At 43.8% G+C, this 21,230-nt stretch overlaps 1 protein-coding gene across 1 annotated transcript in view; it reads left to right on the top strand.

Annotated features, from left to right (window-relative positions):
• Positions 1–21,230, top strand: part of tmem163a (transmembrane protein 163a) — a 60,924-nt gene that overhangs the window by 30,093 nt on the left and 9,601 nt on the right. The window contains exons 3-5 of the mRNA XM_070976410.1: positions 13,829–13,872; positions 15,043–15,134; positions 17,784–17,880. Of these exons, the coding sequence (XP_070832511.1) occupies positions 13,829–13,872; positions 15,043–15,134; positions 17,784–17,880 (233 nt within the window). The remainder of the gene's footprint in view (positions 1–13,828; positions 13,873–15,042; positions 15,135–17,783; positions 17,881–21,230) is intronic.

Genomic DNA, 21,230 nt, shown 5'->3' with positions numbered 1-21,230 from the left:
GGTTTTGTGTATGTTATAACATGAAGAGTTGTACTTCACTGTTAATAAGGCATGCTGAAGAGAATTCTACTTTTATATAGCATTTGAATTGAATATTATCCTCTTTGCAAAATCTGCTTTTAAATAACACACAGGTATAGATTACAACCCTGCAACCCCTGCATAAACCTGCATCATATAGCCTTCCTTTGTCCCTTTATTTACTTAAGTTACTCGACCTAATGTGTAAATGACTGCAGAAACCAGAGAAAATAAACATTTGTTTTGTTTGATTAATCCACAAACCATTCATCAAACTCTGAGAGAAACGAATACCTGCCCTCAGCTAAACTACAGCACTGACTGAGCACAACAACTGCAGTGGAGACCTTGGGAGGATTTTTGAGTGTGTGTGCTGCTAATGAATTCCCTCATAATACTGTCACATCGGCTGCCACAAGATGTCCTTTAGCTAACTGCATCGCAGTAATTCTCCCTGCTGTGAAGACATTAACAGAAAATGAATAGCGCGTGGAGATGTCTTTTAAACCAACATAACCCATTTATGACTCTGTTGGGTGTTGCTGAACTGTAATTCCTGCCTAATTGTGAGGCATTGTGTTGAAAGCCGTGATTAACAATGAACCTTTTGCTGTGTGTGTCATCAAACACGTTAGTGCCCTCCAGCGATATCCTGCTTGATGCTGCAGCAGGATAGAGATCTCCTGTTTTTTGGAAAATCCTTGAACTGGGCTGAAAGTTTCTTAAGCTGTTAAAACGTTTCCGGAATGAAGCTCTTTAAAACCTGCAGGTGTGTAGGAAGCATTAGCTCAATCAGCCGTGTGCTTGTCCTAGCTTAATCTCCACACAAACCCCAGTGAGCCCCCGGTGCCAAGTCGCTCGCAGATGGCACCTCCCTCGCTGTGCCCATCGACTGCGTTTCTGCCTCTGCTACAAATCAATACTGCTAGGCTGCTGAGAGGGGCGAGGGCTGATGGAGCAAGGGAGTTAGCGAGCCCAGGAGGGGCGTACCACGGCAAGGAGGGGTTAGAATATAGGGGTGTTATTATAAGAAAGACAAATTGAAGAGCAAAATGAAGGAGATGGAAACAGGGAGTGGTGGAAAGAGGCAAGAGAAGAAAGGAATGAGGAAGGATGATTAATGGTAAAACAAGTGGGGTGGAGGAGGGAGACAGATGGGATGAAGACAACTGCAGCAACGAGGACAAAGAGAGCGAGACTGAGCTAGAGGGACAGAGAAAGGAAAGAGATGATTTCTCTTGTACAAGACACGCAGGGACAGAAGAGACCACGAGGGCCGTCCACAGGGGACAGAGAGGGAGGGGGAAATAGGAAAAAGGGAGGTTAAAAAGGAGGAAGGAAGGAGGAGCGGGCAGGAAGCATCCCAGTAGGGTTTTCCGCAGGGTGAGCTCAGCCAGAGTGCGAGGCGCGGTGCAGAGCTGAGCAGTAGGTCCTGAATTATTAAACACAATATTTTGCAGCTGAGCAAACGGCTGCAGCCACGTTGGATGTGTCTGCTGAGGGGGCAAGGATTGTGTAGGTTTGTGCGTTGGGGGGGTTATGCTAAGCAAGCTTTCTGTGAGCGTTTACATGTGCTCGGATGGGTGCTGTGTGCATTTTGCTTAATGGTCTTATTTTTTTGATGGGCATCAGAGGGAGTGAATGCCCATTTGGAGGTGCTAATTAATGAGGAAACAACGTCCTGAGGGCCTTTGTTTTAAGTCTCTGCCCCAGTGGAGGGCAACCAGCAATTTAGGCTTAGCATGTATTCAGATCCAAGAACAGATGTCCTCTCTCCGTTTCTGTGTCATTCATCTAGAATCTCATTTGGGAAGCATTTAAGACCCCCTCAGCTTTATCACCAACTTGAGCTCATTTTCTGCTATCATTTACACCTCAGGGTTGCCCTCATTTAAACAAGCAGAAAGCCACAGGACAGTTTTTCTGCGCATTGTCAAAAGACTCAATTCCATATGAGCTACTAATCTGAAAATAGTCGGTTTTCTTCTCATTGCAGTCATTCATTTTCCCGGTTTCTGCTCTCAAGCTACTTTCGATGTGCCAGCCGTCTGTGTGGTTACCTCCTGCCAGCAAATCGATGCCTCTCTCGGGGAGAGCAGACACTATTCGGTGAAACATCCTCTGGGTTGTTAGTTAATCAGGGAGGCAAGTGTGCGTGACCATTCCTAACAAGACTGGAGAAACAGGGGAGAAAGGGAGAGCTGATGGAGGAGGAACAAGAAGAAGGAGGGGATTCTAAAAGGAGCAGAGAAGAGGAGGATGAGGAGAAGCAGAGGGGAGAGACTGAAGGGAAAGATGAGGAGGAAACACTCAAATATAGTGTGCCAGTATGTGTGTCCAAATAAAGTAGTTGTGTACAAATGCACTAGTGTATCCAGATAGCAGGGAAGTTTGTCACTTCTTTACCTTTACAGTCTTGTTGTATCCATTATAAGAAAATGCTAATCCTAACTCTGTTCTCTGCTCCCTATAGTCCACTCATGTCCTGCAAACACCTGCATAGCCACAGCAATGGTTAAGCCTTGGCAGCAATAAAACCCTAATTATCAGTGAGTTATGCAAGAACCAGGGCCAGTGCCAACACATAATGCCCATACCCCCGCCCCCCTCTCTCTGCTCAGTGTACACTTGGCACTGATTATAAGCAATAGATATATGAAGCAGCATCTGATCGGCCATTATTTCCAGACCAGAACTGTTGGAGGGTGTTGAGGGCCTGCGAGTGAAACAGCATACAAGCATTTGTAATGCTAATATAGGCACTAATAGTTCTTGGGTTATTCTGTCCTCCTGTTGAGACAATGCATTATAATACAGGTAACATGATTACCTATGCCCATATATTTTACATAAAGCACATGTGTCATTTAAAACTTACTATAAAAGGAAATCTGTAAGAAAGTGGCCCAAAAAGTTCATTTTACTGCAGAATTTTCTGCATGAGTGTGCTGCTTAAGTTTATTCTACTAATGCCCTATAGGAGCTTTGAACCACCGTTCAGAGAGGCTGACCAGGCTGTTTTCAAAGTGGAGAAATATGTAGTGTGAGCTCTGTAATTTTAGACTCTAAAACATGGCTAAAGTGTTAATCAGAAAGGTCTCTTAAACTGAAACTACTTGCGACTTAAACAGCAATAGTTTTAAGTTATTTTTTATTTTTATCAACTGCCCGAAATCTAATGTGGAAGTAACTCATGAAACTGAAAGTGTGTTCAATCTCTGCTTTCCATTCAGTCAAACCACCCCCTGCTTTTTGTACTGTATAAAAAAAGACCCTATCGAATTAGTAGAATCATTTACAGCCAAAGAGAAGCGTAATTACGTCCTCTGTGTTCCTCAAGGGCGAGAGCTCAATTCACGGATGTGAAATTCAATTACTTCACAAGGAGCTAAGGAATAATCTGGGAGAGAGGGAATGAGGAGCAGAAAGGTGTAGAGAGAGGCAGACAGAGCAGCAGATGGACAGACAGAGTGAGACAGTGAGGCAGAGTTGTGCAGAGAGTAGCAGACACAGAGTGAGAAAGACAGAAAGACTGCATGAGCTGCTCTGCCAATCACTGACTCTCTGAGCCTCCAATCGAACCGAGGTGACTCATCTGTGTTAGTGCTTTGAAAAAACAATATCTCCCAACAGACACGTTTAATGAAGTTGAGTAAAACCACTTAACGGTCCCAAGATGAGAGAAAGGCTTCAAAGTGTTTGAAGTACAGTTGTGTGGTTCAAACTCAGCTCATTATGCTGTGTATCTGCACAATGCGGTGATGGTAGATCTGTTATGTGCGCAATGTAATGATGAGAAGCGAATGGTAAGCAGAGGCAGGTTAGGAAAAGGCCAGAGAGAGGAGTGAGAGATGTGGGCAGAGGAGGGAGGAGGAGAAGGAAGAGGATCAGAGAGTGGAGGACGGGGCACGGGCTGACACCGAGGAGAAATCATGCATCATTAAACCTGGATAAAACAAGATTTTTATGCAAATACACTTGTCAAGGCTAAAATTGTGCAGCCGGATTGCGATGGAAAAGAACATCTGATTGCCACAAATCTAACAAATCAAAACATGGACGTAGCCACCTGACGTCACCCACAGGTTTATGGAGAACCAATGGGAAGCTCGGTGACAGTGGCTCTGGCCGACACCATCTTGGCAGTGCCTGACTCCACCAAACTCCCGGCTAATCCAAAAATAGTCAAAGAGGTGGAGCGTGGGTGGAGCTGAGGCCAGCCAAATGAAGCCTGGTTACTGCAACTTAGCTGTTACTCAGAGCAGGCGTGTTCTTAATTATGCACAACTATAAACCTCACTATAATCTAAATGAGTGAGTTATATAAAAATCAGCCCTCAAACAGTTATCATGAACAGGAAATTAGGTATAGAGACAAAAACTGTTTTTGCACCAGACTGGAAACATGTTTATTTCTGCTGGAAAGGCATTTTAATATGGGGGTCAATGGGGATTTACTCACTTTTGGAGCCAGCCTCAAGTGGCCGTTCGGGGAACTGCAGTTTTGTGCACTTGCTCATTGGCTTCAATTTTCAGCCCCTCACGTTGCAGTTTGATCGAGACACTTTAGGTTATGAGACTCCACAGATGGGAAATCATGTGGATGAGAAATCCCAATTTCAGATTTTATCACTCACTGCCATTTATAGCTGAAAATGTAAAAAGGTGACCTGCTGTAGCTTTTCAAAGTTTTAATATGAAAATAAAAGTGAAGCTATAAATGGAAACACTATAAATACATGTTGGTTGTGTATTAAGATACATCAGTGTACGAGTAAGCATATGAAGCCATTTACACTTCATGCATCTCGGGAGGATCAGATAAAAGCAAATACCAAAGAAAGCAAGTGTTAATGTGTGAAGTGGATCTCAGGAGACGTCTGAGATTCATTCTGCAGCCAGGTGTTCAAAAAGTGTAAATGCATAAATGCATAAATCGGGAGCATTAGCGCCACCTCCTGGACAGGAGGAGGGACTGATTTGCATGTAGCGCAGGATGGATGCCCTCAGGTGTGTCCTGGTCAATGCGTACATGTATGTGGTGACGCTTAAACGTAATAAATGTGATTTGGATTTTATCAGGACACTTGAAATGACACAACCTTTCTTTTCCCAGAGGTCATGTTTATGGAAAACAAACATTACATGCTGAAAATGACAGGAAATAGTGTTAATTAACATATCTGCTCATATTGACTGCAACAAAATCTTTTTCATGGTTTACGCAACAAAACACTTTGGTAAAGGTTACGGAAAGATTGTGGTCAGTGTGTGTGTGTGTGTGTGTGTGTGTGTGTGTGTGTGTGTGTGTGTGTGTGTGAAAAGTGCTTCGTCGGTGAAAGTGTTTATTAACAATCCGGCTGACTCACTGCATCGTCTTTGAAGACATCGGGTAAGACAAACAGTTTCTTATACAGAGAGAAAACAGTTCTGATTGAACCGATTTTCCCCCAAAAAGCAGCAATTATCTTTTATTAATTTTCTGTTTCATTCTGTCTTCTTTGCCCAGTAAATCATTAATCCACTCGCATCTTAAAAAGTCTTTGGCGATTCTCAACAGTGTGTTACAAAGTCTCATTATTGTAGTTTCAGTATGAGCTCTTTGATTCCCCAACACTGATTACCATGTTGAGTCTGGTGATAATATCATTCACTATACATCATCTACAGCATTTTGAGAAAGGGGTGCACATGACTGATGTTGCAAAACGATGACGTGGTTTTCCTTGATCACACGGACACTGTCGTCACAAGTTTAGACTATATGGACATTTGAATTTAAAGGTAAATTTTCCACTTATTAAAGATTTCGAGCCAAGTGATATCTGTGTATAATCAGTCTGTTAATTAGGCATAACTCTGAGCTATGTCTTCTCAAGGTGCACATTATACCGAATGAAAACCACATAACTGGGTTAAACACATGACAGTTTACGGGTCAGTGCTTCTCAGACAGCAGGTTTCAGCTCTGAACCCTTATCAGAGGCTTTCTTGGAATGTGGACGGTCACACATAGCGGCTTTAAGATCCAAGAGCCAATTATAATCAAGGTCTTAACCCGCCACATCACTGGATGTATAACCATTAGCTAATCGCGGTGAAGCGCAGACAGGTTTACAAAAACAGAGGAGAGCTTCTAGTCGAATTTCTCTCGCATACTGGGTCATTGTTTTGAAGAAAGTACCAGATTTACTCCTCTAGCAGCGACCAAGTGGGGAATTCTGAACAGGGGAGGTGATTAAGTGCCCCTGAGCAAAGCACTAAGATTTACAAACTACCCACCAGGGTGGGATTATGGTTGTCCACAGATCTCAAGTGCAGGGGAGGCCAAATCGTTGGACAGTGAAAAAATAGCTTTTTGGGACGACGTTGTCCACATACTCACTTGCACACACACTCATGCACACAAAACACACTCACACTATCTGGTTGCGTGTGTGTGGGTGTGTATGTGACAGCTGTCTCAGACTGCATGAAGGGGTCCAATCAGGTTTGAATGAGCATTCAGTAAACAGCAAATAAAAGGGTGTGTGATAGCTAAAGGGTGTGTTCAATTAAGAGTCTTTACTTACACCCCTGTAAGTTATTTCTTACAGGGGTGTAATTTCCAAATAATGGGGGCTGACCTGTGTGGCACTCAGACCTGATGACCCCCAGCAGATTAATCAAATGCGATTAGCTCAAATCAAAATTGTACATATCCAGATTATCTTTCTTTATGCTATTAGTAGGTGTAGAAATGACTGAGCAGACAGTTCACACCAAAACTGTTAAGATCCTTCCCTGTGCTTCCATTTTTTCACAAATATTAATCTCTCTTAGTTAAATTGATCTCCAAACTGTTTGAATAAAGCATCACTTTAGAGCTTGTTACTGATAATTAGCTCATTTGTTACAATTAACCCTTCATTAAACCCCTCCTCCAAACAGCAGCTGTCCAATCATAGCTAGTCATTGTCACTGGGCTCCAGCAGGCCTGTCAAGCTTTGCACTTCTCTACATGTTGATTCGATTTGAATGAGGCTCTAAGAAGAGCAATGCTTGGTATCTCAAGAGTTTGGAGGTTGCCATCTTTTTTGCTCTAAAAAAACCTAAAACACAAGAGCAAACCTACGAGGAATGGATTAAACTTTGTCTTTATCGACTCTCGCATAAACTGCAAATGTTAGCATGTCTAACAAGCTTATCACCTACAGTAGTAACATGGACATGTAGCATTAGCCTCAATCTTTTAGCATTAATGCAGTCATCAAGTATATGGTTAAGGCCCTTTAGCAGGGTTCTCGGTTCATGGTAAAAACAGACTCAGTTTCTGGGCCCTCCAGATGGGTCGGAGACCTGGTGGAGCTCCAGAGATTCTGCTCGTCCTGGTTGTGTGAGAGAGTTTGTACGTGAGACGACAGTCAAGAAAGTGGACGCATTAGTAAGAAAGAGAGGGAGACTTTGGGTCTCCGAGACAGAGCGTGACACAAGGACAACATATGTGTTTGAGTGTGTGTGTGGGCAGTCGCATTACACACCCAGCCTGACGAGTACCATCTGCCTTATATCAAAGGTCTGTCTGAGACTGCCCTCTCCTCTCCACTCTCTTTTATTCCTCCTTCTCACCTTCCCTTTCACCTGTTTTTCCTGTTGTGCTTCCCTTTTAATGTCGCTGTAGCTCAGGGTGACACCTGAACCCATTTTCATTAGTGAAACTGTAAGCGTGACAAAAAAATGAATTACTATTTCTAACTTAATATTTGCATGTGCCTGGCCAATGCAGCCTCTCTCCATGTCTGCCACTGTGGAGCAGTGAGCTCTGCCCAGAACGAAAGCAGCCAAAAAGTACGTGACAAGAGACGCTGGGATAGGAAGGAAGGGAAGGACATAAAGAAATGAAAGGTGTCTCAACGGCAATCAGACTCTGAGAGGGAAGAGAGGCCGTGCAGGAGGAAGGATTGGGAAGGGACTAAGACTGAAGCGAGGAGGAAGAGAGGAAGAAGATGAAAGCTCTGTGGTTCAAACCGACTCCAGCTTGGCCTCAAATCTCCTGTTACCATGGTGATTTAACTGCCGATATGCTGTCCCCTGAGAGTCTGTCCTGAAAACACGGGGGGGAGAGGAAGAGAGCAAGTAATGCAAGGACAGGCAGAAGGGCAGAATGGCACAGGTGTGCTTCACAAGGAATGCACAGCAGTGGATGTACCTTCCGTCCCATTCAGAAAACCTTTGTGCATCTCGCCAGGCTCAGCCGAGACTTCAAAAGGTTGCTGGTCAATGTTTTTGTCGCAGAACAACATTTGATTGTGTCAGACTTTCAGGTACCTGTTAACAAATGCTTTGGGTTAAGGTGAGATATTCTGCAGACGTACATTTAGCCGCTAAAGAGCCAGGTATGTTGCTCAGGAGTTAGCTCTAATGTCCAGCTGCCTGCATAATGTCAGTGTTCAGTCCACGACGTGTATGACGGAGCTGATCTCTGCCGTTCTATTCAGTGAGTGCATTTCCACCGGGCATATTATGTCTCTGTTTCAGAAGCATCCCAGAAGCATATCTATGCTCGTCTCTCCAGAGAATATGCACAGTCTATTTTCAACGGACAACATGTGAATCTGCACAGAGCAGATCGAGTCAGACAGGAAGTCAGACACAGAAATTTTGTAGAGAGTTAACACATAACACATCCTGTGCAGACTCCTGATGGTACATCAACAATTAATGTTATTTAACCAGACACAAAAAGAAGCCATTTAACTACAAAGCCTGCACACACAGTAGAAGCACAAAAATCAAGGGAAAAGGACCAAATAAACACAAACTGAGCAAGTCAACAAAGCTTGGCAGCCAAAATACTTTGCCTCTGAACCAGTGGGGATTGAAGACGCATGGAGGACGGAGTAAATACATTTTGCACACGAGACGTCACAAATACTCGCTGGAGATCTCAGATTAGTCGATGCCAGAATGAATATTGGAGTTACATTTGTCAAATGACCAGTGGCGTTGCTCGGGTCTCTTGGGGCTCCAAGCAAGAAATCCCTGGGGCCCCCACCCCACCTGTGCATGCTGCAGAAATTTGGTTTTTGCATACATAAATGCAAAATTTCTGGGACATCTGAGATGAATACTGAAAAAATAGATTAGTGGTTCTCAAAGTGAGGTCCAGGGACCAACAGAGGTCCCTGAAAGCCCAGGCCTAGCAATAATCGCTGTTGTAAATAAGTGGCCAGGGCCCCCCCTAGTGGCCGGGGGCTCCAAGCAACTGTCTGGCTTGCCTGTCCGCAAGCCCCGCCCCCACAAATGACCAAAACATCAACTTCAAACGAATGGTGATGTTGCTCCATGTAACACATTAACCATATCAACAAGGAGTTAGTTGTACTGCCCCCAAGTTGATATCATATAAAAGATTTTAGTAGTGTACAATAAACAATGATTTAGTTTTTTTTAACATTGATGGGTGAGTATTTCACTTGCACACAGTGCAACCGTGCTTAAAGAAAAGTGCGATTGGTGTGATTTTCTAGTGTCAGGCTATGGCTCAAAGCAGGACTCAGATGCAGAGACTCGTTCACAAGATCTGCCTTTATTATTGAAGTCTGAACAAACTTCTGAGCAGAGTGGGAAAACAAAGTGGCTATGAAATTTCCTGACGTGTGATCTTTCCTAGAGGAAATCACACGGCTATGAAACATTAACAAAGAAACAAGAAAACAAAAACAGGGTATGAAAATATTACAAACTGAAATCGCTCCAAAGGGAGGAATATCTATACTAACTAGAGTAATAAAACAAAGAACAGAAAATCACTTCAAAGGAGGAAAAAACTATATTGGTCTACAAAAGGAAGAATGAAAAATCTCTCTTTACAGAGGAAGAACACAAAAACTTCAAACGTAGATCTATGGCTGTGGCGAAGAATGCTGGCGTGATCATACAGGGACGAAACACACTGGCACAAGACAAAGGAAACGCAGACTACTTGAACACATGAGGGTAATGGGAAACGGGTGGAAACAATCAAGTCAAGTGACCTGAAATGAGAGGAGAGTTACTTTTCAAAATAAAACAGGAAAAGGCGAGACAAAAAACCCAAAACAAGACAATACCTCACCGTGGTGTGACAGAACCCCCCCCCCCCCCCCCCCCCCAGGGCCGACTCCTGACGGCCCAGGCTGTTCAGGATGGTCCCGATAAAAGTCATCAGTGAGAGTCTTGTCTACAATGAAGCGGGAGGGAATCCATGACCGCTCCTCAGGACCGTAACAGTCCACAAGGAACTGTCTGCCCCGGCCACGGTTGCGGACGGCGAGGAGTTGCTTAACCCGGTAAACTGGCCTGCCATCCACTATTTCCGGAGGAGGAGGTGAAGGAGCCGCAGGAACCATGGGGCTTTCCCGAACAGGCTTGACTTGGCTTACGTGGAACGGAGGGGTGGACACGGAGGGATCGAGGAAGGCGAAGGCGATCTGCAGCGGGATTGATGACTTGAGTAATGGGAAAAGGACCTACGAACCGCGGTGCCAGCTTCTTGGATGGCACCTTCAGATTGAGGTCTCTAGCAGAAAGCCACACTCTCTGTCCTGGCTGGTAAGCAGGGGCGGGCCTCCTCCTGCGGTCGGCAGCTCTTTTGACCCGGTCCCCCTGTCGACTGAGCACCTGCCTAGCTGCCGCCCAGATTCGCTGACATCGGCGTACCTGAGCATGGGCTGAAGGAACCGACACCTCCAGCTCGTGTTTGGGAAAAAGAGGAGGATCATAGCCAAAAACACACTTAAAAGGAGTAATACCAGTGGCAGAGGTAGGTAGAGTATTGTGAGCGAATTCTACCCAGACCAGGTGGTTGCTCCATGTAGAGGGATTCTGGGACACCAGACAGCGTAGGCCTGTCTCCAATTGTTGGTTGAGGCACTCGGTCTGGCCATTAGACTCCGGGTGGTATCCTGAGGTCAGGCTGGCTTTCGCTGCGATGAGACGGCAAAACTCCTTCCAAAAGTGAGAAACAAACTGAGGACCCCTGTCAGAGACAATGTCCTTGGGGAACCCATGAACTCGAAAAACATTGTTAAGCATGACTTTAGCCGTTTCTTTGGCAGATGGCAACTTAGGTAAAGCTATAAACTTGACCATCTTAGAAAATCGATCCACTACAGTAAGTACTGTGGTGTTACCTCGGGAGGGCAGAAGCCCCATGACGAAGTCCAAGGATATCTCCGCCCAAGGCCTGAACGGAATAGGTAGAGGATTCAGGAGCCCCATGCGAAACCTGGTGGAAGACTTGTTTCGGGCACAGACCGAGCAAGCCTCAACGCATTCACGGACCTTCGCCTCCATAGAGGGCCACCAGAACCTCCGGGAGATGACGAACAACGTCCGTCTGACCCCCGGGTGGCAGGAGAGCAGAGGTGTGTGAGCCCAGTGGACCACCTGTGGGCATACAGTAACTCCACTGGAACATACAGTCTATTCTCTGGACACCCACTAGGTGGTGGAGCTTCACCATTGGCCTGCTTAACCTCCTTTTCTATTTGCCAAGAGACCACTCCGACCACACAGGAACGTGGAAGGATAGGTTCTGGTTCTTTGGCAACAGGCTCGGGGTCGTAGAGGCGAGACAAGGCGTCAGGCTTGACGTTTTGAGACCCTGGCCTGTAAGAGAGAGAGAAATTGAATCTGTTAAAGAATAAAGCCCACCTGGCCTGGCGAAAATTAAGTCTTTTGGCTTGATGAATATATTCCAGGTTCTTGTGGTCGGTCCATACTATGAACGGCTGGAGGGCCTAACTGCATAGACTCTCCTTCTTCCTCTGTGTGGGGGGGAGAAGAGAGCCCACGTGGAGACCGTAAGCGTTCGTATCCGTCTGATGCTTGAGTGCGGAGAGAATTACTCCGTCTTGACGGACTGCTTCGCCGCTGCCTGTTGAGATCGCGGAGACGATTATCGGTCCGAATGGCAAGAGTGATCAGAGAATCCAGATCCGGAGGAAGATCCAGAGGAACCAGCTGGTCCTGAATCGATGGTGCCAGACCCTTCAGAAAAAAATCGTAGAGAGCTGTGGAGTTCCACCCGCTCTCCGCCGCCAGTGTACGGAAGCGGATAGCGTAATCGCTCACCGACTCAGCTCCTTGACTCACCCCACACAGCTCTCGGGCTTTTTCGCGATCTGTGGTTATGGGATCGAAAGTCCTTTGTAAAGCCGCTTTGAATTCGAGTAACGAATGGCAGGGTCCAGAGTCTCGTGCCCACTCTGCCGTGGCCCACGCTCTCGCCCGACCCGACAGGTGGGAGATCATGAATGCAATCTTAGACCTGTCGGAAGGGAATGTTTGAGGAGAAAGTTCAAAGTGAATAGAACAGTCAATTAAAAATGGCTTACATTGGCCGGGTTCCCTGGAGAACCGCTCGGGAGAAGCTAGACGGATTCCCGTTCCCACGGCGGGCAGAGCTGGGGCTGGCGTGGAAGCTGCTGGAGTTTCAGAAGTAGCGGGTGATCCTGATGTCTTCGCCTGTAGGTCCAGAAGATCTTGCACTCGGCTAGACAAAACTCCGATGTGCGAGGCCATGGCTGTCTGAAACTCCTCCTGACGAGTGATACGGGCTTCTTGTTCCTGTAAGGCAGCTTCCATCTGCCGAATCTCTGCTGAGTCCATACTGGCCAGTGTGTACTGTCAGGCTATGGCTCAAAGCAGGACTCAGATGCAGAGACTCGTTCACAAGATCAGCCTTTATTATCGAAGTCTGAACAAACCTCTGAGCAGAGTGGGAAAACAAAGTGGCTATGAAATTTCCTGACGTGTGATCTTTCCTAGAGGAAATCACACGGCTATGAAACATTAACAAAGAAACAAGAAAACAAAAACAGGCTATGAAAATATTACAAACTGAAATTGCTCCAAAGGGAGGAATATCTATACTAACTAGAGTAGTAAAACAAAGAACAGAAAATCACTCCAAAGGAGGAAAAAACAGATCCAACAAAACAATATAAACTACAACCAAAATCACTCTTAACGAGGAAAAACCTAAGTCTATGTCTACAAGAAAACTATACTGGTCTATAAAAGGTACAACGAAAAATCATTCTTTACAGAGGAAGACAACAAGAACTTCAAACGTGGATCTATGGCTGTGGCGAAGAATGCTGGCGTGATCATACAGGGACGAAACACACTGGCACAAGACAAAGGAAACGCAGACTACTTGATCACATGAGGGTAATGGGAAACAGTCAGGTAATCGGGAAGACAATCAGACTGGAGACATGAGGAAGGGCCAGTGACCTGAAACAAGAGGAGAGTTACTTTTCAAAATAAAACAGGAAAAGGCGAGACAAAAAACCCAAAACAAGACAATACCTCACCACGGTGTGACATCTAGTTGCATTTTTTTGCTCCTTAAAATCTATCGATGCCTTGTTTTTATGCTCTCTAGTGCTGATACTTTTCTCTCTTGCTCTTCTTCCATTTTTCTGTCCAGCATTGTCTCTTTGTCTATCAGAGTGGAACTTGTTGCAGGCATTCAATAACAATAAAGGAACTGAAAATGAAGTGAAACGATGATCTTGTAATGTTTCATCATGTAATTATTTTTCATTTTGCATTATTAACTTTCTGCACAGAGGATCAATCATCCTGATTATACCTCCTGCTTTCTGTGCGCAGATAAAAACATTAATATGCATCATTAATGCAACTAGGAAACATTAATATAATATCTTGTATTCAGACAAATTATTCACTGGTGTCACATAACGAAACCATAAAACTGACAAGTGAAGTAAAAACGCATCGATCAGCACTAACTGCTTTCTCTCTCTCTCCACAGCTGTATCATTTATGAGACACAGCGCATCAGCCTTCGGATTTGCCGTGAGTTCCACCTTTTTTCCCTCCATTTGAATTATCAATGAGTCATAAGTTTGGTGACTGTGATTTATTGATGACTCCTGTTAGCAGCGTGTTATTGGTCCCTTTGTCTCCAAGGTAACAGGGCAGAGAGGAGGGAGCGGGCGTGAAGCTCAGATTGAATGTCCAAATGCTTTTTTGTGCTCGGTAAACATATCTGCTGGCTTCCACCAAAATAAAGCTCCTCATTAATTATTAAGAGGAAGTGATTGAGAGTGTAATTAGTTTAAAAAATAAGACTTAACAAGACTTAAGTGAAAATGAAACCATCCGTACTCCAGGCCAATGAGGGGAGATGTGATTAGCATAATGTGATTAAAATATTATTAACCGTAATCTGCAGCGCTAGCTATCTCTTTATTAAAGATTGGGTTTTAATTAGCAAGTGTAAGGCTGCCTATGACGCTTTTAATAAAGCAGGAAGAAGACAGCAAGTAGATATATCTCAAAGGGGTGACTGATCAGCGCTAGCTTTAGCTGCTATCTATTTAGCTTTTACAGGTACGTCATGTAACTTGAAAATAAAATTATAACGATCATGCCATATTTTATGATACAGCCTCAGAGGAGATAAGACTTTCTTTAGCCTTATCACCTTGAGTCCCCTCTGGCAATAAAACCTCAACAGTCTCCAGGTCATGCAGTGCATTTTAAAGCAGCTCCTCATATGTTTCGCTCCATAGAAAGCATAAATTTGATTTTAAACCACTGAGACGTCTTAATGGATACATAACTGAATAAGTGCCCATAAGATGAAGTGTCTCTTTATTCTCTTCAATTCAAGCAAATATATCAAGTGCACTGTTTATTCTATGATTGTTTGTTGTTTCCTTGCTTTTTAAATTTTAATTTCAGATCATCGTCACTGCGCTGATAAAATCACACAAGATATTTTTATTTCCAAAGCCACAGAAACGATTGTGATATTTAAAACAATCAGTAGGTCTGAGTGTGGGGTGCATGTCGCTTTCAGAGGCACCATTGACACAGCGTCATGTAATAAGCTGCTACTTGAGAGACGCTCTTTCAGTCTAACAATGTTGCAGCCATGTTAACGTAACAAGCTGTAATAACTTGTAACTTAAGGCCCTTTCCCTGCTCTGCTCTGTCGCTCGGTGTCTGTTTCTGCTGCAGTTTAATGCCACGCTGGACGTCCTGTCATCCGTCATTGTCCTCTGGCGCTACAGCAATGCAGCAGCGGTGCACTCTGCACACAGAGAGTATATGTGAGTACAAAACAAAGTGCTGAGTTTAATTAATGCTTAAATAGGGATGTATTAATATGGTGCGATGCAATTTGGCTGCATCAAAGCAAGAGAGCTTCAGCATTCATCCATGCATCTCTCTCGACAGTTATTTTTCCTTTTGTGTTTCTTTTGTCCCCCGATCTTTCAATTCAACAGCTAAATCTAGTTTTGCAATTTTTTCTGAGGCCGTTTTGTGCTGATGCATCTTTTTTCAGTATTGTTGGCATTTCAGTGGTTGGTCTCACTGATAAATACTGTGCCACAACAAATTTTTACCCATTTGAAGCATAGTTAGATTAATTAGATTATATTGAGTTCTGTCTAACAAACTGGTCCAAAATCTGACTGTGAAGGCCACATCACATGACCCCTTGTTTTTACTGAATGGTCCGGTACTGTAAGAACTGTATACTGTCCTGTATGTCAAGGCTTCGTTGTTTTTCCTTATAATAGAGCCTCATTTCGTGCATGTGGTTGTGACAAGTCTTGATATTCTTCTGAAAAACAAATAACTTCATTCTGACAGCTAAGAAAAAAAAAGGTGGAAATTACACAAAGTACTGTGTTTTTGCAAGGTCGAAGCATTTCGTTGCTGTACCTACTTGCCCACGCTCCAGGTCCATTGTGCCTCCATATTTTTCAGCAGAAATGAAAGATCTGCAAAGGAAGTCTTTTAAAACTTCCAGCGAAAGAACATTTCAAGACCATGTTGGATGGATGACTAACTCAGGCTTTGTGAATGTGAGGCCCTGTCATGTAGTGCACACTCAGCTGGACAGATTCAATCATTTGAGGGACTGTTTCTTCATTTGTTCCTAATTGAACAAAGTCCCGTACTGTATGTCACCGTACATCACTGCTAAACTCAAGCCTGCTAATCCACCAGTTCTCAGCCTGCTGCAGCTCAGCTGAGTTCATCAAACGGCTGTCAGGTTGCACAAAGCCTTGTTCATCTTACAGTGCACCTCTGCCTCGCTCTGAGGTGTCGCAGATGATGGAGGACCAAGCTGCCACTCAAGCGTCCAATAATACGTTTTTTGGAAATGGTCACAAACCACGTTGACAGCCACTGGTTTAATCTTCAGCAATGCATTGTGTTTGGTAATCATATGTTTTAATGTAATATCTTAATCTGTAAAGTAACTAGTAACTGTAACAACAGAACCCCACTATAACAATACAAAAACATAATAAAAATGTAGAAATGAGCCACAGTGAGACATTCAGGTTACCCTACATGTGACTGAGAGAACAGATTCAGAGGCGAAAGAGGCAGAAATGGACGATTTAACTGCCATTTTGAATGAGGTTGGTGGAAATGTATAAAGACTGTCCTAAAGATCCTTATATATGTATTTAGACTGGATTTTCTTTTCCCCACTATTTTTAGCTGTTGGACCTGCAGCCATCCATTACACTTATTAATGCATGCATGTTTTAGCACTTAGAAGCACCGTGAGTAATTTTCATCTATGGCTTGGAAAGAAGTAAAAATATGCAGACTTTAAAAGTTGAGTTTTCTCACTGAATTGTGGCAGTTTTTACTGTGAGCAACCACCATCCATATCAGTAAAGGATAAACACCACTTCACTGCACCTGTCAGATACTGTGTCTCTGCTCTGTGGCGAGATAGATGGGACACAGATATTGTAATTCAGGCCCAGCAGATGTGTCAGAGGGAGTGAGACTGTAAATCAAGCCATGGAGAGGTATCAAATAACCAGATCTTGTTCCATTGCTGCTAGAGCAAGGGAGTTTGAAGATAATAGCAAGCATAATGTACCCCCCCCATAAAAAAAAACTTCACCTCATTATGTGTGATTTTTTTTTGTAATAAACTAACATCACAAAGTGCCACCCTCAAGTGCTCGCTCTGACGGCACGCCTGAGGCCTGGAAAATGTTTACTCCGGCAGCACACAGCACAAATAGACCACAAACAGTCGTCTGACATTTTGCCAAACACTGTGATTGTGTCATTTGAGAAATTTGGTTTTTACATCATTTGTATACATCAACAGTTAAGTCAGGCTGCTGCTGTTACTGCTGTGTACATCATGCACTGTGCCTGACACAGTGCCATGTGGCTAATTCTACCGTTAGCCTCTGAAATTAAGAGAGTAGCTGAAGGGAACTGATGAATCACTGTCACATCACTGACAACGTTACTGGCATAAATTTTCAAAGGATGCACTGGCTGTAAGTCAAGAGCTGTGAATGGCTGATTTTTTTTTCTTTTTTTTTCATTTCTTTAATATTTCAAAGAGGCTAATGAAAACCTTTCCAAGTTTGCCAGACAAAGGCCACTGCCAGTATCATTTATTCTGTTTATGTGAGGATGCTTTGAACATTCGATGGGTCATCGCTACTGCAGGAAAATGTTAAATTATACTGATTCAAATGCAAGAGAGAGACACAAAAGCAGGGATAAAGTGTCTTTGGGTTATTGCTTTGGTTCCACTGTACACGTGGCAGGTTTATCAAAGAGATCAGAGCTGCTGAAGGAAAGTCCTAACACTCTGCTCTCTGTCTGTCTGTCTGTCTGTCTGTCTGTCTGTCTGTCTGTCTGTCTGTCTGTCTGTCTGTCTGCATGTCTGTCTGTCTGCCTGTCTGCCTGCCTGCCTGCAGAGCATGTGTCGTCCTCGGCATTGTGTTCATTCTCTCCTCCTTGTGCATCCTTGGAAAAGCCAGCCATGATCTGGCCACCAAGTTGCCCCCAGAAGTGGTAAGACCACAAACACACACACAAACACACACACACACACACATACACACACACACACACACTGCTGGCAGCTGTAGTGTGGCAGTGATTGTCATTTTCACGTCTAGAAAACGAGGCGCATTGCAGTGTGGGATTTTCAGCAGAAAGTAGCGTCCTCGCCATAGAAGCTTTTCCTTTTTAAAGGCAAATTATGCAGAAATTTCTCACAGTGTGGACACTCAAATAAACGGGTGCATGTACATTGATTTTAGAAACAGCCCAAGACTTTGCAACACTGTCCAATACTGACATTCTGCTTAGTGAGTGGATTTGTGGGTGACTCTTGGCGGTAGTGTGCAGTGGGAGGACTGCTGCCTGAGAGTTAAGAGAGATGTAATTACACCAGGTTAACTGCCGGTGTCCATGCTCATGAATATGCTGATTATTATTTAAAAAGCACTCCAGCTGTTTAATATTGCATTTAGTGTTGGGACTCACACAAGACATTTGTAAAAACTAGCAATGCATTGATACCACTTTTTTTCAGTATGAGTAGTGTATGAATACTTGCATTTCAGTACTCTGAATACCGATACTGATTATTTACGCCATTACACATTAAGTTACTACTTTGAATTTCCACATATCATCGGTACAACATTCCTCAGTAGGTTTCCTTGTACATGAGTGACAGTGAAACTTCATATCATATACTGAGTGAATACTGAATCTGATATTTATTAAACAAAAGTGCTGTAAACAAGGCACTGCCACACATATCACCAAAGAACCTGAGTGCAAAATTGTCACTTTCTCTGTCTGCGTTTTTAACATCTTTGCAACATATTTCACATAAAAACTTAGAAAACATTTTCATCCAGGAGCCAACATAAAACTGTGGCTGAGTATCTCTAGTGATCAACATGTCACCACAACTTCTGTCCCACTTGCTTTTTTGTCAACTGCTGTAAACTGTGCGCTGCCATAAAGTGGTATCGGTGTCGTGGTATCGGTGGCAATTTTATGAGTGCGAGTACGAGTACTTATGCCCGGTATCGGCTCGATACCCGATACCAGTATCAGTGCATCCCTAGTAAAAACTGTCAACATCTGGCCATCAGATGTGTCTTGACCCATTATGTGAGTCAAGCTTCAAACAACCTACACTTCCCATAATGCAGTAGTGTCTTTCATTCTGCCCACGTCTTCCTCCTAAATGCCGACTTCCTTCAAACTCCCACTTGGAGGTTGTGACACAGGCTTTGTGTGAAAAGTGTCAAGCCCCAGCCAAGATGGGGAGCTCATGGCTGTGTGGTCCTCCTTGGGACAAATAAACTGCATGTCGTGTGCAGTGAAGTGTTACAGTAAAGTGCTTCAGCTGATATCAGACTGTAAATTGAGTGTTAAAAAGGGAATCCTTAGACTTTTGTTCTGGTTATCATGACAGTCACGCTTTATGTCATTGTATCGCAGTTTCACATTTGCCCTGCAGTGCTCGTTTATTGACTTAAGTGCTGTTTAATTCAAGGTTAAGACATAGTTTTTAAAGAATTGCCGATACCCTGACGGTGCAGGTGCTGAAACCTCTGTGATTTCCTGCAGTGTATCGTCAAAGACCACTTCTCATCAGCTGCTGTATTTCCTCCCAGCAGCATGAACAATGCGCATATGAAAGTGGCAGACACAGGTGCATGTGTGTGAGCGGCCACATACAAACTGGCTCAGTGAATGAAAATCTACAGGAGCCTGGAGTCTATTTGAATCAATACACACACACATACAGTACAGCTACACACAGAGCAACACACACGTATGCACACTCACCATTCATCGTTGTGAGCGAGGTGTCTTTTTATAGCCCTCTGCTGTGGCTCTTCTGACGTAAGAGTTTTTGTCTCCCTCCACCTGACTTTTGTTCCTTTTTTACCTCTTCGGAACAGACAGACAGACAGACACACACACACACACACACACACACACACACACACACACACACACACACACACTTTCTTTTTAATGTCAACATCACTCCCCACCCCCTCCTACCTCTCTCTGGAGGTGTTAAGACTATGAATAAGGTCCCAAAATAGTCTCATCTTTCTGTTGCTGGGGCACGGCCCAACTCTTCCATCATCACACTGTTCGGGGAGTGCCCATCGCATCCTTTCCAGCTCTGAAACCTCTTATTTTGTTTGTAAATGATTTAACCCTCGCCATCTGTCCATTTCATTATCCAGTGAATCCAGGACAGAGAGGTAAGCCAGATTTTTACACTCCAAAAACAAATACTTCCTCTTTAAGTTTCCTATTATGTACTTTCAAAGGTTTAAGGTGCACAGCAGCGCTCCCAAATCCCAAAATATCTCGATATCTGATATTTTTAAACTCAACACAGTTCACTCTAGAATTTTAAAACAGCATCGAGCTGAGAGGAACTTGACTTGGAGGTACAATTGTGTCCTCTAACAAAGTCAGGGAGTGCATCTTAAAGGTGCCCTGTGGGTTGTAAACAAACAAAAGTGCTCTGTCTATACACTTTAGGCCGAACAGATGTGTTGAGTGCGTTTGTTTCCCCATATTTTAGTACTTGCATTGTTTCTATCCATGTTTAGGTCGGCCAGCGGTCCTTTTTCGTCCTCCTCTGGTGTCCTCTGTGTTTCTGCTGATTAACTGCTGATCAGTGGAATAGCCTGAAAATCATGTCAGAAATGTAATGTTTTAATAATTGTTCTAAACTATCCACAGAAAGTCATTTAAAGCTGTTTTTACCCAGAAAACGAAGCACATTTTTCCTTTGCGTTATTGGTGCGAATTTGACTGAGAGGCTGTCATTTTTGGGGGAATCTCATGGGTCACAGGATTATTTAACAGCTCAATGCAGGAACACGGGAACACCATAGGAGCCATTCTTCCAGAATTAGGATGGGCTTGAGTCTTGGATTTGCCTAGATTCATGTGTCCCAAAGCTTTGCTGCTTTGCTCCAGTAAATTAATTGATTATTAAAACAACAGACCCCTTGTTAAGAAAGTCCACATACAGCAAAACAATAGATTAAACAAAGTGGGAAACAACAGATTAAGAGTAGATATAGATGAAGTGAGGAGAAGACAGGAAATAGAGAGTGATGACATGGATCTGATGAGATTTAAGGAGAGCTGAGAATGGATCTGAAGTATCCGCACTCGGCAAACCATGCGTGTCTTCTTGATTATTTTAAGTGCATGTTTGATGGTGTAAAAATTGAGTCACTGAAGCCCCTTTGACCACAAATCAAAAGAGATAAAGCCAAGAGACTGAGGCTAGTGGAGAAGCAGGTTGAGGGCAGCAGCTCGTCTGCAGACTGTGTTTGATGCTCCAGTGCCATTATGTT

Source organism: Chaetodon trifascialis, chromosome 12 (genome assembly GCF_039877785.1).
Source record: "Chaetodon trifascialis isolate fChaTrf1 chromosome 12, fChaTrf1.hap1, whole genome shotgun sequence".
NCBI lineage: Eukaryota > Metazoa > Chordata > Actinopteri > Chaetodontiformes > Chaetodontidae > Chaetodon > Chaetodon trifascialis.
Note: the sequence above shows the minus strand (reverse complement) of the source record. Positions and strands in the feature narration are given on the sequence as shown.